The 19,507-nt window shown below is 43.9% G+C and overlaps 1 protein-coding gene across 22 annotated transcripts in view; it reads right to left on the reverse strand.

The window, feature by feature from the left end:
• Nucleotides 1-19,507, reverse strand: part of mbnl2 (muscleblind-like splicing regulator 2) — a 68,476-nt gene that overhangs the window by 1,069 nt on the left and 47,900 nt on the right. For 6 of the 22 annotated variants that reach the window (XM_034677381.1, XM_034677380.1, XM_034677379.1 and 3 more), the window contains 8 exons: nt 18,380-18,544; nt 17,106-17,306; nt 15,301-15,561; nt 11,421-11,474; nt 10,896-11,055; nt 8,913-8,948; nt 3,260-3,270; nt 1,451-1,596 (listed from right to left, as the gene is read on the reverse strand). In XM_034677381.1, coding sequence (XP_034533272.1) covers nt 1,480-1,596; nt 3,260-3,270; nt 8,913-8,948; nt 10,896-11,055; nt 11,421-11,474; nt 15,301-15,561; nt 17,106-17,306; nt 18,380-18,544 — 1,005 coding nt within the window. In that variant the 3' untranslated portion in view covers nt 1,451-1,479. Of the gene's footprint in view, nt 1-841; nt 3,271-7,275; nt 7,371-8,912; nt 8,949-10,895; nt 11,056-11,420; nt 11,475-15,300; nt 15,562-17,105; nt 17,307-18,379; nt 18,545-19,507 lie in introns of those variants that run through there. The other 16 variants (XM_034677388.1, XM_034677390.1, XM_034677389.1 and 13 more) reach the window with 16 other exon arrangements.

Genomic DNA, 19,507 nt, shown 5'->3' on the forward strand with positions numbered 1-19,507 from the left:
CTCCTGGCTAAAGCTGAGGATTACCCAAAGAGAGCACGCTACAAGATTCAGGAGAGGAGAGGTGGAGAAACATGACTGATCGTTTGGCCTTCTGATGTGCACAAACCTTAAAAAGTTCAATATAAAGATATTTGAAATGAAACCGAGACTGGCTTTGAGATGACGCCTCGGGTAAAAGAGCTCCTACGAACATAAAACCTTAAGCACGATGGACTCAAGATAAGGCAAAGTGTTTTGGATAAGCTGAGTCTGATCAGTCGACCAACTGCTCAGAAAGTGCTCACTTCTTTTCTTTTTTTTTTTTGAACCATCAGTCAATCATTGCCGACACATTTCTCAAAAGAAAACAAAACATTACATTTCAAGAGGAGGCCGTACACAAGGGCATTGTGGGTCACCGAATGAGTGTGTACTCCTTTATCAACATTCTCATGCAACAAGTCGAGTTCTCGTTTTTGATTTAATCGATCTATCGGGGGAAATAAAACCTGATCACATCTGAAACAATGTAAAAAGTGCAATCTTAACTCTAGTGATACATACCAATAAAATGCCTCAATGTGGAACCTAAAGGTCCTTTGTCTGGGGAGGAGTTGTACATCTCACCTTATTAATTTATAGATTATTTAGATCTTATATATATATTCATATTTATATATAATCTATGCAACATTGATGACTTTAAATCTATAAGTGTTACAGTCACAGCACTACAGAGGCTGTTATTTGCTAATGAAAATATTAGGTCGTTGTCGTAATCTCAGTGAGGAATAAGAAATGTTCTTTACAATCTACCTTGTGTACAGTGTTCTAGCAAAATGAAACAAACTTAACAATGTCATTTACAAAAATACCCAACTTTAGTAATCGCAACATTTGGCTGCCACAGCAACAACTTAATATTGTTATGAAATACTATCATACTAGAGTGAAAAGTACATCTTTTTTGAATTTTCTTCTCTTTTTTTGGTAAAATGTCATCTATACAATAAACATTTTGTCCCAACAACACAAGCAACTCTATAACTATGCTCATTACTGCAACGCCGTGATCGTTTTATCCATGAGAAGGCAAGAGATCCAGTAGCTTTCCGATGGTCGGCGGGTTGACTTTTAAGCCCCGCCCCCCGCCTAGAGACGTGTGCGACTTCTCATTCGCTGACCTGACAGGTTAGACCTTGAAATGACCAACCGTGCAGAATGTAGCACAGCTCAATAAATTACATTCATTTCAAAATAGAATAGTTAACAACATTGTTTTTGACTAAAATTTGACCAAGAGTAACATAAGATAAATTACAACAAAATAGAACTTTACCACCGTCCACGAATATTAACAAACAAATCATAACGTGTGCAGACGATCAGGGTGGGTGAAACCAGAGTCTCGTTTTGAAGGTATGATTGTGGATTGTCATGTTAATCAAGCACCATGAAAATACATCAGAAGTGTTGTAAAGTAAGATTTAGTCTCATGAGTTAACACGCTAAAGTCAGGAAACAGAGGAGTCCAAATTCGGATCTTGGCGGTGATGATTGTTCGGGTGGAGGTGGAGGTGGAGGTGGCGGATGTGGTGGAGGGGGGTTCAAACATACCTTGATAATAGACACAACACAAATTTTTAAATAACTTTGAATACATTTCTAGAACCGTGAATATAAACTCTCAAAATAAGAGACACTTCACATACATTACACAGTTTTACAATACATTGTTTTTTCTCACTCACGTTCCTCATGTAAACTACTCAAAAACCCCGTGGTAAGAAACGATGGTACACCGTGAAAGTCACCAAACATTCTACAAAGCTATTTTTGATTTGTCGTTTCTTTAACTTCTTTTAGGATAAAGTCACTTGTGATGTTTTAAAACGAAGAGTAATGTTTCTGTGATGTCCCCGAAAAAGTCCACGCGGCTTCCGACAACCTGTGTGCCGAGTCGGCGGCTTTTAAGCGGATGTGTGTGTGTGTTGTCGATGAGCATTTTTTAGGCACTTCTACAGTTTTTTCTAAAATGGAACAGGATTATCGGTGATAGTAGGGTTGGACAGGACAACCGACGGTCACAGATAGCCCTCCAGTCGAAGTTCAAGTCATCTTTTGCTTGACGAACGTCGTCAAATGCACCGTTTTTTTTATATTTTTCATTTTAATAAGTCTTAGCACTTAAGTCCCTTACCCCAGACCCAGACCCCCCCCCCCCAAAAACCCTCCTCTGGTGTTGTCGTCACCTGCTGGACCTCGCTTCAAGTCCCAGTCTGCCGGCAGACCATCAGTCTCCAGATACGAACACATGCACGCACACACACAAGGCTTGGTATGTCTGGAACGAAACCTCAAGCTTTAAGAAGCCCTTGGCACAGACTTGAGCCTTTAGGCTTTTTTCTGGTAATGACTATCCGGGCACTTTCTCCCCCAGACCAGACTACATGCAAAATCCGTGCACAATCTTCAGTAGAACAAATAAAGGGTTCGTTCTGAGCAGCTTTCGCGATGGCAAAGGAGGAAAAAATGTATCAGGGCGTCGACATGTGGCGTTTTTTGTTTTTTTTTCTGGCGGGTTGATCCCACCGACCTCTTCCGAGCTTTGGCAAGGTGTTTCCGGAGAGAGGAGGGGGAGGAAAAGCTTCATCATGGCATCTTAACAGCATCAGGGGCAGATGAGGGTCACGGAGGTACCCTCCCCTCTCAGGGGCGAGTCACATTAAGAAAACATGAGCCTGTCTGCCCCAAGGACATTCAACTTTTGTAGAGAGAGAAGCAAAAAAATGCAAGACAAAAAGGTTCCTGTGAGCGCCGAGTGTGGTTGTGCACGGGTGTTTCTGTGACTTCCTGTTTGTCCACTTGAGCACTATATTTTAATACAGTGCCGATCAGGCGTCGTGTTTCTAAACCAAAGGATGAACATTGTGCAGCAGAATAAATATGAAAGAGGGGATTCACGGTACTTTGGGTTGTTAAAATGACCTCTATAGTGTGTTCGCTATGTATGTCGTCCTATACATAAGAATATTTTTGACTTTTTCATGTTAATAGTTTTTCTAGCAATACATATAGTATATATCTTTTTTCTGTGTGTGTGTGTGTGTGTGTGTGTGTTTCACCGGCACTGCAGTTCTTATGGTTAAATTGAAGTGTTACACTCTTAGCATGCAGGTTGCTGGACCTCAATGGAAGAGGTCAGGTAGTATTTACACAGGGACTGTTTTGGGTTTCCTAGTGCAGCTTCGTGACACACTGTTCCCTTCCTGACACTTACTTCAGGATGATCTGCAGAAAGGAGAAACAAAGAGAAGGAAACAAAGGAGAGGTTCATTAGTTTGTCTCAGAGATAGAAGCTTCATTTACCTCAGTGTATAGACTTCACAAAATATGCATCACCACGGCATGAAAATTTAACTGTGTTGAATTATAAAAACATGTACAAGATTAAACGACATACAGTAGAAGTGCTGCTTTGTGAATCAGGTCTCAGTAAGATCTGGGTCAAACACTATTTCCTCTCTTTGCTTCTTTAAAGGTAAAATATGAAGAGTCAGAATTTTCACTCCTCTTTGGATGTTTTCAAACAAATAGTTTTATGCGCTCTGGTCAGAAGCATCGTGCGAGTTTGTGTCCTGAAAGTTTACTCTTCTGTTTCTTTGCAGACGCAGAAAAATCAAAATACCAAGAGCGTCTTTAAGTACACATTTGCATCTTTCAAAGGATACATGTATCTGTGTAAGGAGAGATGAAGTAAACACAGGAGGAAAGTGTTACTTAAATATCAACACTGCAGCTCACTTTGTTGATAATCTGGTCTGAGGTATTTCACGAGTGTCTACAGAAGCTGAACGTTTCAGAGCATAACTTTTACTGGGTCAGATCGAGGCTGTGTCCTGCAAACTGTAGAATTTTGTGTAACCAGACCATTTTCTCTAAGTCTGCATCCCAGTTAGGGCCCATCTGTTCAGTTATAGAGGGAAGAAAACAAACTACAGCTAAATCAGACTGAAAACGCAGGTGTGAGACTACAAAGGCAGAGCTTTTGGAGAGAGATCGAGAAGCTAGTGGGGCTGCAGCCAAGAGGAGGCTTTTCACACAACATTCATGAGTGTGTGGCTATTTGGAACAAGTAGAAACACTCTCGCTCTCAGACGTGGTTGGACTACATGTTTGTACTTTGTTTTAGCATCCTGAGACCTTTAACTCTGGCCCAGAATGGCGAGAAAACGGCCTCTTTGACACAGGCGTGTTGTGCTTTTGTCCTGCTTTAGCACTTTATATGAAAGGGATGAAGACGGAGTGGTAGGTCCATGTTATTTTGTCTTTTGGAAGTCTTTTGGACATTTTAAGTGTGCAACCCACTGACAGTTAGCAGCTAACTCACAAAAAGGACAGAAAGTTAGGAGATAACTTAAAGTTTCTGAATGCAGCAATATCACAATGTTTGGTTTGGAGCATAAAAGCAAAGCCTGCTTATTTTGCAGCTTCATTAAAGGATTTCTGCACAAACATGGCACAGACTTTGCTCTTTTTCATTAATTAATAGTGATTTCCTGCCTTATCTTTTGAGTTCTGGTGATGGTTTTGCATGCACATGACAGTAAAAACTTCTTCTTATGAGCAAATAGCATTTGACCCAGCTCTGACCACCTCTCTCTTTAAGAGGCGAGACTCATCGACACATGACAAAGAAAGAAAGAGAAGAAAGAAAAGAAAAAGAAGGAGAAGGAGAGATTGATGATGTGTGTAGGGGGACAGGTAGAAGAGCTTCAGGCTGCCATCATGTGGACACCGCTGAACAAAGCTGCTGCTGCTGCTGCACGGTGTTTGTTAATAAACAACAGACAGCCAGCACAGGACAGAAGCCACGGGTCACACCACACATCACAGGAGGTCGCCGCGGAGGGAGAGGGAGTGTGATGTGCACGGGCGGAGAGGAACAGCCCGTGTTGGGAAATATATAACCGAGTGGCAGATGGGTGGGATCAGCCAGACAGGGCGGTAAACCCCACCCGTCTGGTACGGCAGGTGGGGTAAAAAAAACACTGGAGGAGAAGGACTGCTCGCATGTGATAGAGTTTGGGCAGATTGTCTCTAGGAGGACGGCAGAAAGTGTGAGTTACAGAATCTTAATCTCTCCCAGATTAATATCAGATTATCCGTCTAATTGCATTACGTCTTTGTGACCTGCTGAGTTAATCTGGATGACTGTGATGAGAGAAGTTTTCCTCCAGCTGTCTCTAATTCTGCTTCATCTCATCCTCAGATCTGTTGCAGCCAGAATGAGCACATGCAGACTGAAAGGTCTGACATGTAACGCCTGATTTGGACAGCAGAGGGCGCTACAACATCACACTACGAGGAGCTGGAACAATTTAATGCATCTGCAACTTTATGTCCCTCTTTGCATTCGTATCCTTCACTATTTATGCAGCTTCCTTTAATTCGGAGGTTATAAACGCGCTCATCATGCACTGTTTTCACCTTTTAGCTCAAGAAGCTGCAGCGTGCATGCTCACTGATGTCGCTATGATCATCTTAGAGCCGCAGCAAAGGTTTAAAATATTGTTTTTAATAATTACAAACCCCCTCTGGGGTTTTTGTGTTCATCTGCAAATGCGAAACAACCACTGCAAGGAAAGCAAGTCCAAAAAAACTGCTTTAACTCAACCGTATGACGCAACATATCGTTTGTGTGGAGCAAAAACTACAAAAACATCCTTCAGACTACAAAAAATATCTCCTCATGTGAGTTCTTTGTACACATGTGCGTACCAGGTGTAAATGTCTCGTGAACTTCTGTTGCTATGCGGCTGAAATAAGAGAGGACAAAATAGCAGAGTCATGACTTGCAAGGGAAAACAGTGACGTCAACAACATGTGCCTCTAAAAAAATCACTAAAAGGAGGTTTGTGTTTGTATGCAGGACGTCAGGTGATCAGACCTTAACCGTGATCTTTAAGCAGAGCGAGGAGGGAGCGAGCAAGGGAGGGAGGGCAGCAGGAGACAGACAGCGAAGGGCTGACGTCAGTGTTTCTCCAGCTCCTTGTCCCACATGCATCTTTAAAGAGCAGCTCTGCTTCCTGCTGCTACTGCTGCTGCATGCCAATTACAGGAAGAGACGGTGACTCACGGGAAGTGAACGCACGGCTGGCCTGAGAGGGGGCAATAAAGCACGAGGTACCCGGGAACTAAATCAGGGGAGAATCTTGGAGGAGTTTCTCTCAGACTGAAGCTGCTTTTTTTTTCATTCTCTAGCATGACACCTGCTTTTTATTTTCACTCCAGACGGGAAATAGGTTGCTGTTTTGTTTTAGATTCCGATAAACTGATTTAGCTTCTCGATATCAAGGCGATAAAAACACCCGAGTGGTAAAAAAAGATATGTTTCTCCTCCATACATTTCTTTGCAAAAAAAGGAACACATCTCAGGAAATCTATACACGTGGGTCTTGACCGTCCTCCCACTTTGCTTTGTTTTCCCGTTACACAACACATAGACCTGTGTAACACTTCTCATCTGCGTGTCCTCAAAGCACCTCTGCTCTTAACCACTGGTAAATGATTGCCAGCTGCAGGAGGCCGGCGTGCCAGCATTGTGTTGAAGTTTCCAGGTTTAAAACGGGTGCACATGTGCGTCACTCCGGCATTCAGAAAGCTGGCCCTGCTTCCCCGGCTCCTGCTGACACGCAGCAACAGGAGAGCCGCCGATCAGAGGGGGCCATTTTTAGACGGCGTCTGTGATCATTTCTCTTGCGTCTGTCTCGCCCTGACAAGCGTGGCCCGTAACCGTTTCCTCTCTTGATTTATTCCCCCTCTTATCTCAAAACCAGGTGAAGGTAAAGAGGTGAAACGAGGAGGGGGAAAAAAAAACCCAACATGTCAGCTGTTAAGACATAAGTAGCTTGATGTGTTTGCATAGCACATAAGCGGTACGAATGACGCCCCCTGCTGCAGATGGAGAGGCTTTTTTGACGACAACAAGAAGAAGTGGAAAATAAAACTTAAAACAGAAACATGCAGAACAAAACCAGGAAGTAGTGCAACACAACACAACTACTACTTTGCAAATGTGGGAGCTCTGAAGAAGTGCTTTCTGGGAGTTCTCCACCCCTTTGTACAACACCCACTCACAGGCTTTAACGCCGGTGTGAGTGCGCCCAGTGCAGGCGGAGGGATGCACGGGGAGGGGCTCAGGCTCAGCTGCAGGTTATTGCAGCTCCCTATTAGATGGCAGCACTTATTCAGAGCTCCGGGGACTGATGAAAGAAAGCTTTAAAAGGAGCAAACCTGATTGGCTGGTGCTGTTGCTGCGTAGGGGACACTTGTGGCAGGAGTTGTTGCTGCAGAGACAGTAGCAGGCGTAGCACTGTACATCATTGGGACTTTGTTTTGGAGGGTGGGGAGAAGGGGAGAGGGAGGAGGGGGGGAGGGAAGTGGTAGCAATGGACAGGTAGGTGGAGCGTTATGGGAACCATGGCATTCGTTGTGATGCGTGTAAGTGTGTGTTGTCGACGGCATCGTTTGTTGTTGTTGTAGATGATGGTGATGGTGGTGGAGGTGGTGGAGGTGGTGGTGGTGGTGGTAGAAGTGGTGGCGGATGTTACAGAGAGCCAGCAAGCCATCGTTAGGGTTACACCGGCAGATGGCATGCAACCATTCACAATGCAAAGCAAAGGAGGACAGGAAGAAAGAAAGAAAAAAGAGAGCATGGGAGAAAAAATAAGAAACAAAAAAACAAGAGGAGAGAGGCTGATTACAATCACAAATAAGGAAATTTATACGGAAAATCAGTTTGCTGTTTTTCCCAGAGAAGTTGACGAGCACAAGACACCAATTACAATGACTCAGTGACGTTTTTGGCAGCAGGGATGGGAATTTGTTTTTCCAGAACAAGCTGAACAGCAGGAAGATGCAAAACAACAAGGCTGATATGCAAAAACATGGACCTGTAATCGTAAATATTTCAGGGTCTAAACGATGAACAGATTAAAAACACAGACGAGCTGTGACGGCTGCAACTTCTCTTTTCCTGGAACCAGATCTTTTATTCCCCGTGTCTGACATCATCACAGAAAGCTCCACTCAGGAAACAGACAAACAAGGTCAAACATTACTCACCGGAAAGCCACCAGACTCCTTTTACATCAACAGTTTGCTTAACTTGCAGAACATGGGAGTTGCTGGTCTACCTTTGCTTCTATCGGTTTGTTCTTTTGGGTGAAATCCCTAAAAGCTAACCCTTCAAGGCAGAGGTAGAACTGCAACTCCTATGTTCTATGGAATAAAATTGCAGATTTGGTAGATGGAGTCCGGCAGCTTTGAGAGAATGAGTGTTTCTGATTTTAAAAAGAGCATCTTCTTTGATTGGGCATGTTTGTCCTGAAGTGATGCAGCTGTTACAGCTCTTCTGGGGTTTTGTTCCTATCAGCCCAAAATAGGAAAAATGAATTCCTTGTATTCATGACTTTTTGTAATTCCCATCCCTGTGGAGCAAAGAAAAGATCTCCAGCGTCCTCGCTGAAAATAATTTCTCTGGGAAACTGATTTAAATTTCCTGATCACAGCACAGCAAACAGACAGTGGCTATCCTACAACTTGAGAACAGATCAGTATTTTAACCACACGACTACTTTCATTATAAACAGTCATTAGCGAGAGTCAGCAGGGAAACAAGAACTGAGTCACAACTCTTTCAGGTGATACAAAATGGACATGTGAATCATATCATATCTCAGGCTACACAAAAACAGTCTAAAGCACATTTCAAAAACTTTCATCAGCACCACAGGAGGTGAAGCGATGACCTTTTGTCTCACCTGTAAGGGCTGCAGATCTCCCCCCCTTCCCTCCCTCAAAACCCCTCCACCCCCACGCTTTCATACAAACAGTGTGTGTGAGAGAGCAAAGGGAAGGTCAGGACCTACCAAGACTGCTAGCAGGAGTCATGCACAAGACTGACCCTGTTGTGTTCATGCAGAGAGAGAGAGACAGAGAGAGAGAGGGTGAGGGAGGGAGACAGAGAGGGAGAGAGAGAGAGAGAGGAGTAAATAAACGGGTTAATTGAGGGAGGAGAACAAGGTTAGACAAGACAAAAAAAGCCCAGATGCTGCTGTTACAGTGTCAGCCAGTCATGAACGCAATTATCCATTCCTCATTTTTCCAATTTGATATTAGAGAGGAAGTATGGACCATAAACACGAGGCGGGTACATCACATATAAAGCAAATCAGGATCACGCAGGGTGATGAATTTAATGGGAAGATTTGCAAAGAGGTAATCAAAGAGTACTGGACTACTTATAAGTTCCTCCTCTGTGATGTCACTCATCTGATGGATTTGAGCGCTCTCTTTCTGGGAAGCAGTTTCCTTGCTGTGCACAAAGACATCTTTCATGATCTGCACCCAAAATTCAGTCGAAAGCAGCTTCGTAACTCTCGTTCAGCTGAGACTTGCAGAAAAATATAAAAATATGTCACTGTACAGCTGATTTTAACTTTTAATAACATAAGACCTCTCTGTCTGGTTGACTAGTCAGTAATTTGTATTCAAGTGTTTATTATTTTGAAACACGACAGTCCACGTCATATACGTTATGTTTAAACCGGGTTAAATGTGAAAATCTGAACAAAACTAAAGAGTATAACAGCAGCATCATGCAGAGTCAGTACAATGGCGTGCACATGCTTTAATCCAGATCTGGACCGGATGATGAGCAGGATTTGCTGCATTAGAGTATTTAGACACAGATGAATATTACTACTAATGTGAAATGTCTCCGTCCCTGCTGTTTAAGTCTGCACAGGTGTGAAAATCTAACTCCTGGAAGTTGTTTAAAAGATGATTTTCAAGCACGACTGTAACCCAGGGCTTCTTCCCACACACAGATGCAGAGTGAGTGAGGGAGGGAGGGATGATGGGCTTTCGGGCGTCTCACACCACAGGGAAACAAAAAGAGCAGGTAGACAGACGAGCGAGTGATGACTCAGTGTGGCTACAGGCGACAGTATTAGCTGCAGTTAACTCATTTGGCGTGCAACCTGAGGGCGCTTCAGCTGCTGTTAGTTTCTATGAGAGACAGCGTTCTGTCTGAGGGGGGGGAATGAGGGAGGAGACCTGGATTAATCTGGGGAAATTGGAACGAAATTGCCTTTATAGTGTGATTTTTGTTTTTTAATATAGATGTCTGTCAGGATGGATTAAACACACATCAAACAGAGTTAAAGCGCCTTTGTGATGGAGACAACAGGGCTTGTTCTGGATGACATATTTAAGACAGCACCTGCTCTTCAACCGGGCCACAGTAACGTGTTAATTCTGGGTAGACACTGGATTAAAGTTTAAATGGCACAAGTTGGAAAATGACTCAAATATCAGCACAAACAACAGACTGTATATAATGATGGACGGCAGGGCAGCTCCCTCAAAGTGAAGCCAAAACATTAAGAGCTCCCCCTACTGACTGGCTGCAGAACATTCAGGACTAAGTGTTGTTTTTTTGTCGCTAAGACTCGGGTTTAACGGAATGATTGACCACCAAGCATAAATGCACCTGACGCATCTTTCAGTTGTCATCGGCAGGGTAAATGTGAGTTTTGGTTAGTGCAGCTGATCTCTCCTGCAAAATCATCCCCAGTGCGACGAATTAATGCACATCATGATTTCATTTTGGCTTCACTTCTGTACAGATGTGCCGTCCATCTCTTTATGCAGTCAGTGGGATGTAACAGAAATACACAGATGTAAGTGATGATGAGAGGTAATCTAATTTTAGCTCATGCATCTCTAAAACGCTGACTCTGTGATGGAGAGAAGGTGAGCCGAACACATTCAGCGAGTGTGTGTCCGCGTCCGTGTGTGTGTGCCCTCATGCTTCTATTTGCATCCGCGCATCGATCGGGCGCTCTTACCTGTGGGAAAGAAAGCGGGCTGCTGGAGCTGTGCGTTGGCCAGCGCCTGCTGGTAGTGCAAAACACTGGGGTTGAACAGGGAGCTGGCTCCGTTGCTCTTCTCGAGTGCTGGTCTCTTTGGTAGGGGCTGGAGGACGCCGTGGGGGAATGCCTGCCATCCCAAAACACACAACAGAAACAGAGTAGATTTTAACTGCATTCGTACACAAGAGTGATATTTGTAAATCTGTTATTTGTCTATGCACAGCTCCAAAAGGCAAACATGAAAACTGCTGTAACTATCACAAAGACAATGAGAAACTACACCATAGCAAGGCAGTCAAACACATTACAGTAAATAGAGTTATATTTTAACATTACGGTAAAGTTAATCAATAAACAGTTGCTACTGGTGATCATAAATGATAAATATTTGTACTTTTAAGTGTCTTCACAAAAACAAAAGAGCCAACTTAAATTTTTGTGAGTGGCTACAGTACAATTAAAGAAGCTACATGCAAAGCAAAAGGTGAAAGGTCAAAGTACCAGGTCTACAGTTGCCTCGAGGGGTCGCTTCATTGCTTTGGCAGTCGACTGAGTCTTTAATTAGCAGGCAGCGAGCACATGATGGCAGTGGGCCAATGGGATTCAAGCGTATTAACATACAGGTAACAGCAAGCAGAGGTGCGTCATGGGGGACAGCATTGCATTGTGGATAGGTGAGAAGGAAAAAAACAAAAACAAAAAATAATCTGAAAATGCAAGTATACCACATACAAAACAATAGGCATGCACATAAACAAAAAACTGTTTTGTTTACTTTTAAAGAAACATTGCTACTTTTTGAATTAGTACAAAAGCAAAAAAAAGCATCTATATTAACCTTTTGTTAAAGAAAAGCAAGATCTATGATGTACTTCAAATCTACTGGGAAAGCATGTAGTAGAAACTTTTTCTGAACAAGTAAATCAACTTTTTTTAACATCTACGAAAGAGGAAGAAGCAGTAGTGTGAATACAGCTGAATATAATGTTCCTACATACAAAACAATGAGTACTGAGAACTGTCTGATAGTGTGAGGAGGTTTGTTTAAAACACCCACCACAAAGCTGGGATGAGAGAAGTCTGAGAAATTAGCATCAACACGGCAGGTTTTAAAGCTCCAGTGGGGAACTTTCAGGTTATGTGGGATTTGGCGCCCCCTCTGGACAAAGTGAGAAAATCTATCTCCTTGCTGTTTTTCTTAAGTTGTGTTCCCTCGTTCTTTTGATTCTCTAACATGTAGTTCACAGTGAATCTTGTCTGACGCCTAGCCTGTGATACGCGATACTAGCAAACAAATAACTACATATAAACAATAAATCCTCTCACTGATGGTGTTTGCTTCTTTAGGTCATAAAGAGTCATGAGTATTCACTTCAGTGTGTTTCATCACCAGCTAAAAACTCCTCACAGGAGCTTTAAACTAAGAAACATGCTTATTCATGTGTCAGCCTACATCGGGTATTTCACAGATATAGCAATTGGTGCTGTTTTTTTCTGATGTGCATATCAATAGTTTGTAATATTAGGATGCAAGATTATATCTAGACAACATTTGTATCTGCAAATTAAAGCTACAGTGACTTACAGTAACTGGTGTGTCTCCGTGTAATTAAAAGTGAGTTGTTTCCTTATTTTGATGTTTGCAAACAGGTGACATCACACCATGTGCAGGTATGATAATAGAAGTGGGAGTTGCAAGCTAACCTTCAATAAGATTGGATCAAGCTGCAAACTTTGGTGGTGCCAAAAACTGCAGTCCCTCAAGTGTCCACTTGGAGGTTACGATTAAGAGTTATAAAAGGGGCGTGGCTGTGTGGAGACTAGCAGCCCGCCTCAGCTCCACCTCTTTGTCCGTCTCTACATTCTTTAACTCTGTTTGCAATACAGTGATAGCCTTTGATTGGCTCTTCAGAAACTGTTTTGTCCCACCCCTAATTATCCCAGGTTTATAAGGAGTGTTTCCATGTCACTAAAATTGAATCTTCTTCCTGTTTTGTTGCTTTTGAGGAGGCATACAGTGTGACTTTGAAATCTGCAGGTGCATATGTTTGTGTATGTTTGCAGCGACTATTGGATGAGTGCTAAATCCCGTCTAACAATCATTTCCCTCTCTGCAAAGTCTGGTACTTGAGATATCTGAGCGTATGTGGTTTGTTAGATTGATCGATGAGCTTTTGGAGGTGACACAATGCAGAGAAAGATTCAATCACAGAATGTGGAGCTCTGTTTATTCCTACAATCCTCCTTCGTATGTAAGTGTTTAAAAATCTAAAATAAGACGAGTGCTTTTAGTAAAACTCTCGTTACATTCGGCGACACTGCTGAGAAATTAAACATGACATGGATGTGATGAGCACAGCACTTAAGGGGTCCATGCAAGAGCCTCTTTCTTCATGTATGTGGATTTTCTACCTGGACCCTCTTAAAGAGGACGCTAATGCTCTACAGTGTCAACATGGTTAGTTAAAATAAAAGATGGCCTTTGAAGGGACACAGAAAGCAAAAGATGACTGCATTCAGAGATCACAGCATGGCAAGCAACACATAATATGGCACAGTAAAACAGGATCATGTCTATAATAGGATCTTCTTACTGTAACTGTATCAGTTAATGAGTAACCTTACCTACGATACACTTAAGCCTATTTTCTCCAGGTTTCAAAAAGTGAATTATGGGTAATAATATTACCTATTTGCAGCAGCAGCAGCGGCAGTACAGGTTTTATGTGTCTCAATAAAAACGCTCCAGCTTTAAGCTAAGGGCTGAAAGAGAATTGGATTATAGGTGCTGACTAAACAAGTCATTGTCCTGAGGTTAACCCGGCTCACCTCTGTGAAAGCTTGTAACTGCTGATGGTAAACGCGGGATTGGATCATAAAGTTGATAAACAGAAGAACGTAGAGAATTGAGAGGAGTAGGACTGTAAGGAGGGAGATTAACTACTCGTTTTGAAAGGAGGGTTCATGTACGAGAGGAGGGGCTATCTGTGGCTATCTGTGGTGCGAGGTAAAGGTGGAAGAATACACTGATGCATTTAAGTGCATATTTCAGCAGTTAGCGTCCTCATGCCTGTACTGGTTCCTCATTGCTCTGGTGGAGAGGTTATATGTCAGTTTAACTTTATCTCCATTTACTATATCAACATACTGACAAACCAGGCCCCCTTATATAGTGTTGTCTGTCATCTGTGCTTGTTTACATCCAGGCAGTAGAGCTTTATAACATCATGGAAGTAGTCTTTTTGCAGAAAGGATCTTGTCTCAGGCTGTATGTTTGGATTCCTCTGTGTGTTCCAGCTTTCATGCCACTCCTACAAAGTGCAAAATCCAAGAAGTCGCCTCATCGTTCGTCCACACTGTGTACTAAATGGAGGAAGGAGAGGGGGGAGCAAGCAGCGATGGAGCCAGCCAATGAGAGAGAGGTATGTGCAACGCGTAAAGCATGCCCATGCCATGGAGGAGAGAAAAAGTCAGTCTGCACACTGGCGCAGTGCAAGGTGTGGGAGTGCAGCAGCCATTGAAAAGAGAAGCCTTAGGAGGGAGGAAGGGGGACAACCAGGACACACTGCCAAACCTGTCTCGCTGTCTGCCTGTCTCATCCTGCCTCATCCTGTTGGGGTAATTTTCCAGCTAAAGGCAGAGGAGTGTGCACCCCCCCAACCAGTGAGGCTACATCCTCATCCATCCCTGATTCAATTTGCACTGATCTGCAGAGAGGCGCACTTATCATTGAGAGCAAGGAGGGAGGTGAGGGGTGGGAAGGAGGGGGGTGAGGCAGCACATTGTCTCTGTGTGTACCAAGGGCATTGGAAAATAAAAGCAGACTGCAGTGAGATAATAACAGATTGTTCTTGCAGCGTTACACTGATGCGTTTAGGTCTCACTAAAGCCTGTTTATTGTATACACTGGCCTCTCTGTGGGGCGACTGTCGTTGGCGGATTGTACGCCGGAGTGTGCTGGAATAAACCGGCAGGGGTGAGGATGTTTGGGTGCGGTAATAAAGCAGCGCTCCACATTTTATGTTACTGTAGGTGTCATCATCAACAGCGTGTGTTTACATGTCGTTTAAACTCGAGGATTTGAAGTTGAGTCACATGTTTTCAGGGGTTATGTGTTTAGTTTAAGGTGCAGAATCAAGTGTGTGTGCTCTCTGGTAGAAGCTACAGTCTGTGTCCCTGAGCTCACATGAATGTTGGATTTACTTCTTTTCTCAAGTCTCCTATCATATCCTGTAATTCTCAGCCTCCCTGAACATCGCTATGAAAGGCTAACTCGCCTCTGAAAGTTCAAGGTGTCCTGTATATAGGTGTTTATTTGATTGGTTAGTACAAGAGTAAGTACGTGTGTGTTCTGCGTGGTAGGCTGTAGCTGTGCTCTCACCATGGCTGCAGCTGTGGCGGCGGCTTGCGCGGCCACAGCCGTCTGGTTGGCCTGGTGTTGGGCGGCCTTGATCTTGGCCTGCAGGTGGGCGGGCGGGTGGAAGTACTTGCACTTCTCGCGGGAGCAGCGGCTCTTGATGTAGTCCATGCAGACGGTGACTGTGTTGTCACTGGTGTCGATCATGGGGCTGTCGCTCGGGTGGGCGAAGCGGCAGTCGGTCTCGCCGCGCGCGCAGTTGCCCCGCTGGAACTCGCGGCACACCTGGGAGCAGGAGAGTGAGGCGGAGGATGAAGGGGACAGAGAAATGGACGCACACATGGACGTGGATGGAGAAAGAACAAAAGAAATACACACACAGACGTAAAACATGTGAGTACACACACTTTCAGGAGACACAACATTATAATATTTATTTATGCCTATTTTTATCTGTTTATCTGTAAAAAAAAAAGGATCAAATATGGCTGAAAACTTAAAATAAACTGTGTAAATGTTTGCTAATTTTGTGCTTTACATGCATGTGTACCATCCTGTGTTGAAAAACCTCTTCCTGCTTCTTCTTATCTAATGAAAACAAAGATTTTAGCGACCATATAAGGGCATTAGTGTCAAATTTAGAGGATTGCAGACAACTTTTAGACTAAATATCTGACTGCTTGGTGTAAACAGATAAATGAGGGCTGTGTCGGTGTAGGAGAAGCGTTCAGAGGTTTGATTTTATTCAGCCGCAGCAGACAGGCAGCGAGCGTTTTTAAAACAAAGACGATAAATTAAGTTTTGAACCTTAACACCGTGAAACTAAACTGCAGCGTGTGCCAAAAGCTGATGATTGAACAATTACTGAAACAGTCTGTGTTTAACCGTTAAGAGGCTTGAATGTAATCACAGGGGGATCTGCTTTTGACTCGCACTCTGGGACGCACTCAGAGCGTTTTCACACAGCTAAATGCAACATTAAAAACACACACACACACATGCGCTCGCACATGCACACTGTGGCTGTGTGTGGGCTCCGTGTCTCTGAGGGATGCTGTTTCATTAGAGCCAACTTCATTCAGTTGCTAAGTGATAGCACTCCGGGAGAAAAACACATACAGGCACACACCTACGCATCACCTCCAGGTCTTAGGGAGATTATTGTTTATCTTTATAAACGTGCTGAAAAAATAATCCCCTCTTTATGTACTCTTTCACAATCGCACAGCTTCTCTCATTCACAGTCGATGCCAGGGGGGAGCGGGAGACGGCTGAAGTTGTTGTAATCGTCCCCGTCTGGCAAGTGCCGGTTTGTGTTGAGCATGTTCCAAGTTAAATCACTGTAATTACATCCAGTTTCCAAATCATCTTTCTGATACAAGCCGTCATTGTTTCTGTTCTAGGGAACATGATCCTTCACTCGAGGATGAGAGACGCGATGTGTGAAAATCAAGGAGCCGTAAAGAGTCGTTGAGGTGTAATTTAGCCTTTTAGCTTACATCTAACAGCCGTACGCTAAACTTCTGGGCCTGGATCTTCCTTCCCTGTCCTCTGTCAAATATCACTCTACAGACTCGGTTTCTCCTCTCTCTCCTCATGAAAATGGGGTAGAAGGGGGAGGTAGAGCGTACAGTCTGACCTGTGTTTTAAAGCCTAAAATCTCTGCACAAAGCAGATGTAAACTAGCTGCAGCAACCTGATCTGACTCTATTCCCTTAACATAATGACATATAATACTAATTTACTGGGCCCAACTTATTTCTACACTGCAGAAACGCTGTCATTTTGTCATGTCTTAGAAAAGCGAGGACTGTGATTGGGTGCGTCACCTCCAGTTTGTCCGTGCGGAGCAGTTTCTGGTTGGAGGAGGAGCCAGTCACGGACACAGGCGGGCTGCCGGGGACGATGACGGGCGTGCTGGGCAGGATGTCTGTGGGCACCAGGCCCATGCTGTGGGACATGGGAGTCAGGTAAGGTGTGTAGCTCAGACCTGCGGTGGAGCCCAGGCCCTGGCTGACCGGAAACGTCTGCTGCAGGTAGAGAGAGAAAAGACAGACAGACACAGAGCAACTTTAAGATATTCTGTCTGCGTTTCCTCTCCTGTTCCAGCAATTTCTTCACATTATTAATTAAAATGCACGACAGGAATGAAAGAAATACTTTAATGGAAGATGTAAAATGATGGATGGAGGGAGGGTCCACGGGAACTGGAGAGTGAAAGGCAGAAAGAGGATAGAGGGAGAGAAGTTAGAGGAAAGAGACACTGGAGATAAATTAATGGAGGGTGAGAGAGATGAGAGGTGAGGCGGGGGAGAGAGTTTGACAGGTGAAAGAGAGAGAGAGAGAGAGCCGGGGGACGAGAGAGGAATCGCTTTCAGAGAAAATGGAGACAAAAAGTAGAAACAAGAGAGGAGGGTTTTTTTAACCTCTATGTATCCCGGGGAAGATTTTGCTTAGCTTGCATGTTCTTTTAGAGCTACACCACACCTCGTATCAATGCAGCTAAACACGTTCACACCTGGCAGCCGCCCAATGCAACCACAGAGTGCTGCTGTCTATTGAGCAACTCTCAGAGAGGAGGCGGGGTCGGTGCTTTGCTCAAGGGCATCTCAATCACAAATGTGGGAACAAATCCATGACCTTACAAAACTGAAGAATATGAACGGAGTGATCCGAGAGGAGAGATACGTGTATGTAGAAATGCTGGCTGCGCTAAAATGAGGAGCATGGAGCATCATGAGGAGTATCTCTTAAGTTACCGTCTGCAATAACCAAACAATACCCTCCGCTTTACCCGGTGCAATAGCCTTGTTAATAACCGAACAATACCCGGTGCAATATATGTTGCAAAACTAAAATTACAGCCATTTTACTTATCAAATGATGCTTTTATTCTGATTTAAAGAACATACAATTGTCTGATTCTTTCTGTTTTTTTATGCACAGTGCTGTTTGTTTGGATTAAGTTTGAAGTAGCACCATTAGAAGTTATCAGGACGTTGCCAAAAGACAAACACAGTCAGCTTCTATGTTAGGGTGTTGTAACAAGAACAAAGCCATGGTTTAACAGTATGAGTCACACTGCCACTCATCTTCCACTAACCACAGGTTGCATGGTGGTGCCTGGGATCATGAACTGCATCTGTTGAGCCAACATGGCGGCCGCTGTCTTCTGCTGGATCAGGTTGTTTCTCCCGTTGATCTCCAGCTGGGTCTTGAGGTGAGCGGGCGGGTGGAGGTATTTGCAGTTCTCTCGCGTGCAGCGGCCCTGAGAGAGAGAGGGAGAGAAAAAAACAAACGAACGAGGTCATTAGCAGTCTGAAAACTTCAAGTCTCTGATCCACAGAATTAACTGAAATCATCCATCAGCTCACAATCAACCTGAGAGTGAACAGGTTGTGTCTGCCCGAGGACGTGGCTAATATGTGGGCACTGATTTCCAAGCAGACTCCAAAACATGGAGTGCTTGGAGGCTGCATACATATTCATACTGTGAGAGTGTGAAACATAGGAAACGCTTGTTGTGTTTGTGCTTATCGAGCAGGGGGAGGCAGATAGCTGGGTGGAAACATTTAGCATATTCACACAGCGGACATTAAGCTGGTTATAATGATGTGGTAATGTTTTCAGTGCTGTGTCTTAGTCTGCTTACTCAGTCTGCTTAGTGTCAGGATCCTATTCCATGTCTCAGCTCCCGGTATAATTTATTGTTGTCTATTTGTTGCTGTAAATATTTTATTTCTCTACGCACAAGCTGCTCCAAACCAGCTGCACCGATTCAGGGATTAGAGAGAGTTCAGTCTCCTAACTATGTCTCTTCAAAGAGAGAGGCTGCAGACTGTATGAAACATGGATGAATGGATGTCTCAGTGAAGTCACTCGTTGGTTTCTGGGAAGCCAAATGATGGCGGCTGCCATATTGGAAACACTGACTCCAAGTCACTTTGGATTGATGTAGAAACAGGCTGAGGTGGGCCTGAAGCCTCGTAAGACTCCTGCCAAACAGCTACATCGAGCCCAAATGCCAAATCTATGAAAACTCTCAGCCTGAATATGCTCAACGTATCAACAAGCAACTTCTGGCTTTGGAAAGGCAAGGATGGGAAGGAGACGAGGGCTCAGAGGAGATGAGGGCTCAGGGGTCTGGCTGCATCATGATGGAAATTCCCATTAATAAAAATGTGAAACACAGCAAGGCATGCTGGGATGTTGAGTCTCCTTCTTTGTGAGA

This window comes from Notolabrus celidotus, chromosome 24 (genome assembly GCF_009762535.1).
Source record: "Notolabrus celidotus isolate fNotCel1 chromosome 24, fNotCel1.pri, whole genome shotgun sequence".
Lineage (NCBI taxonomy): Eukaryota > Metazoa > Chordata > Actinopteri > Labriformes > Labridae > Notolabrus > Notolabrus celidotus.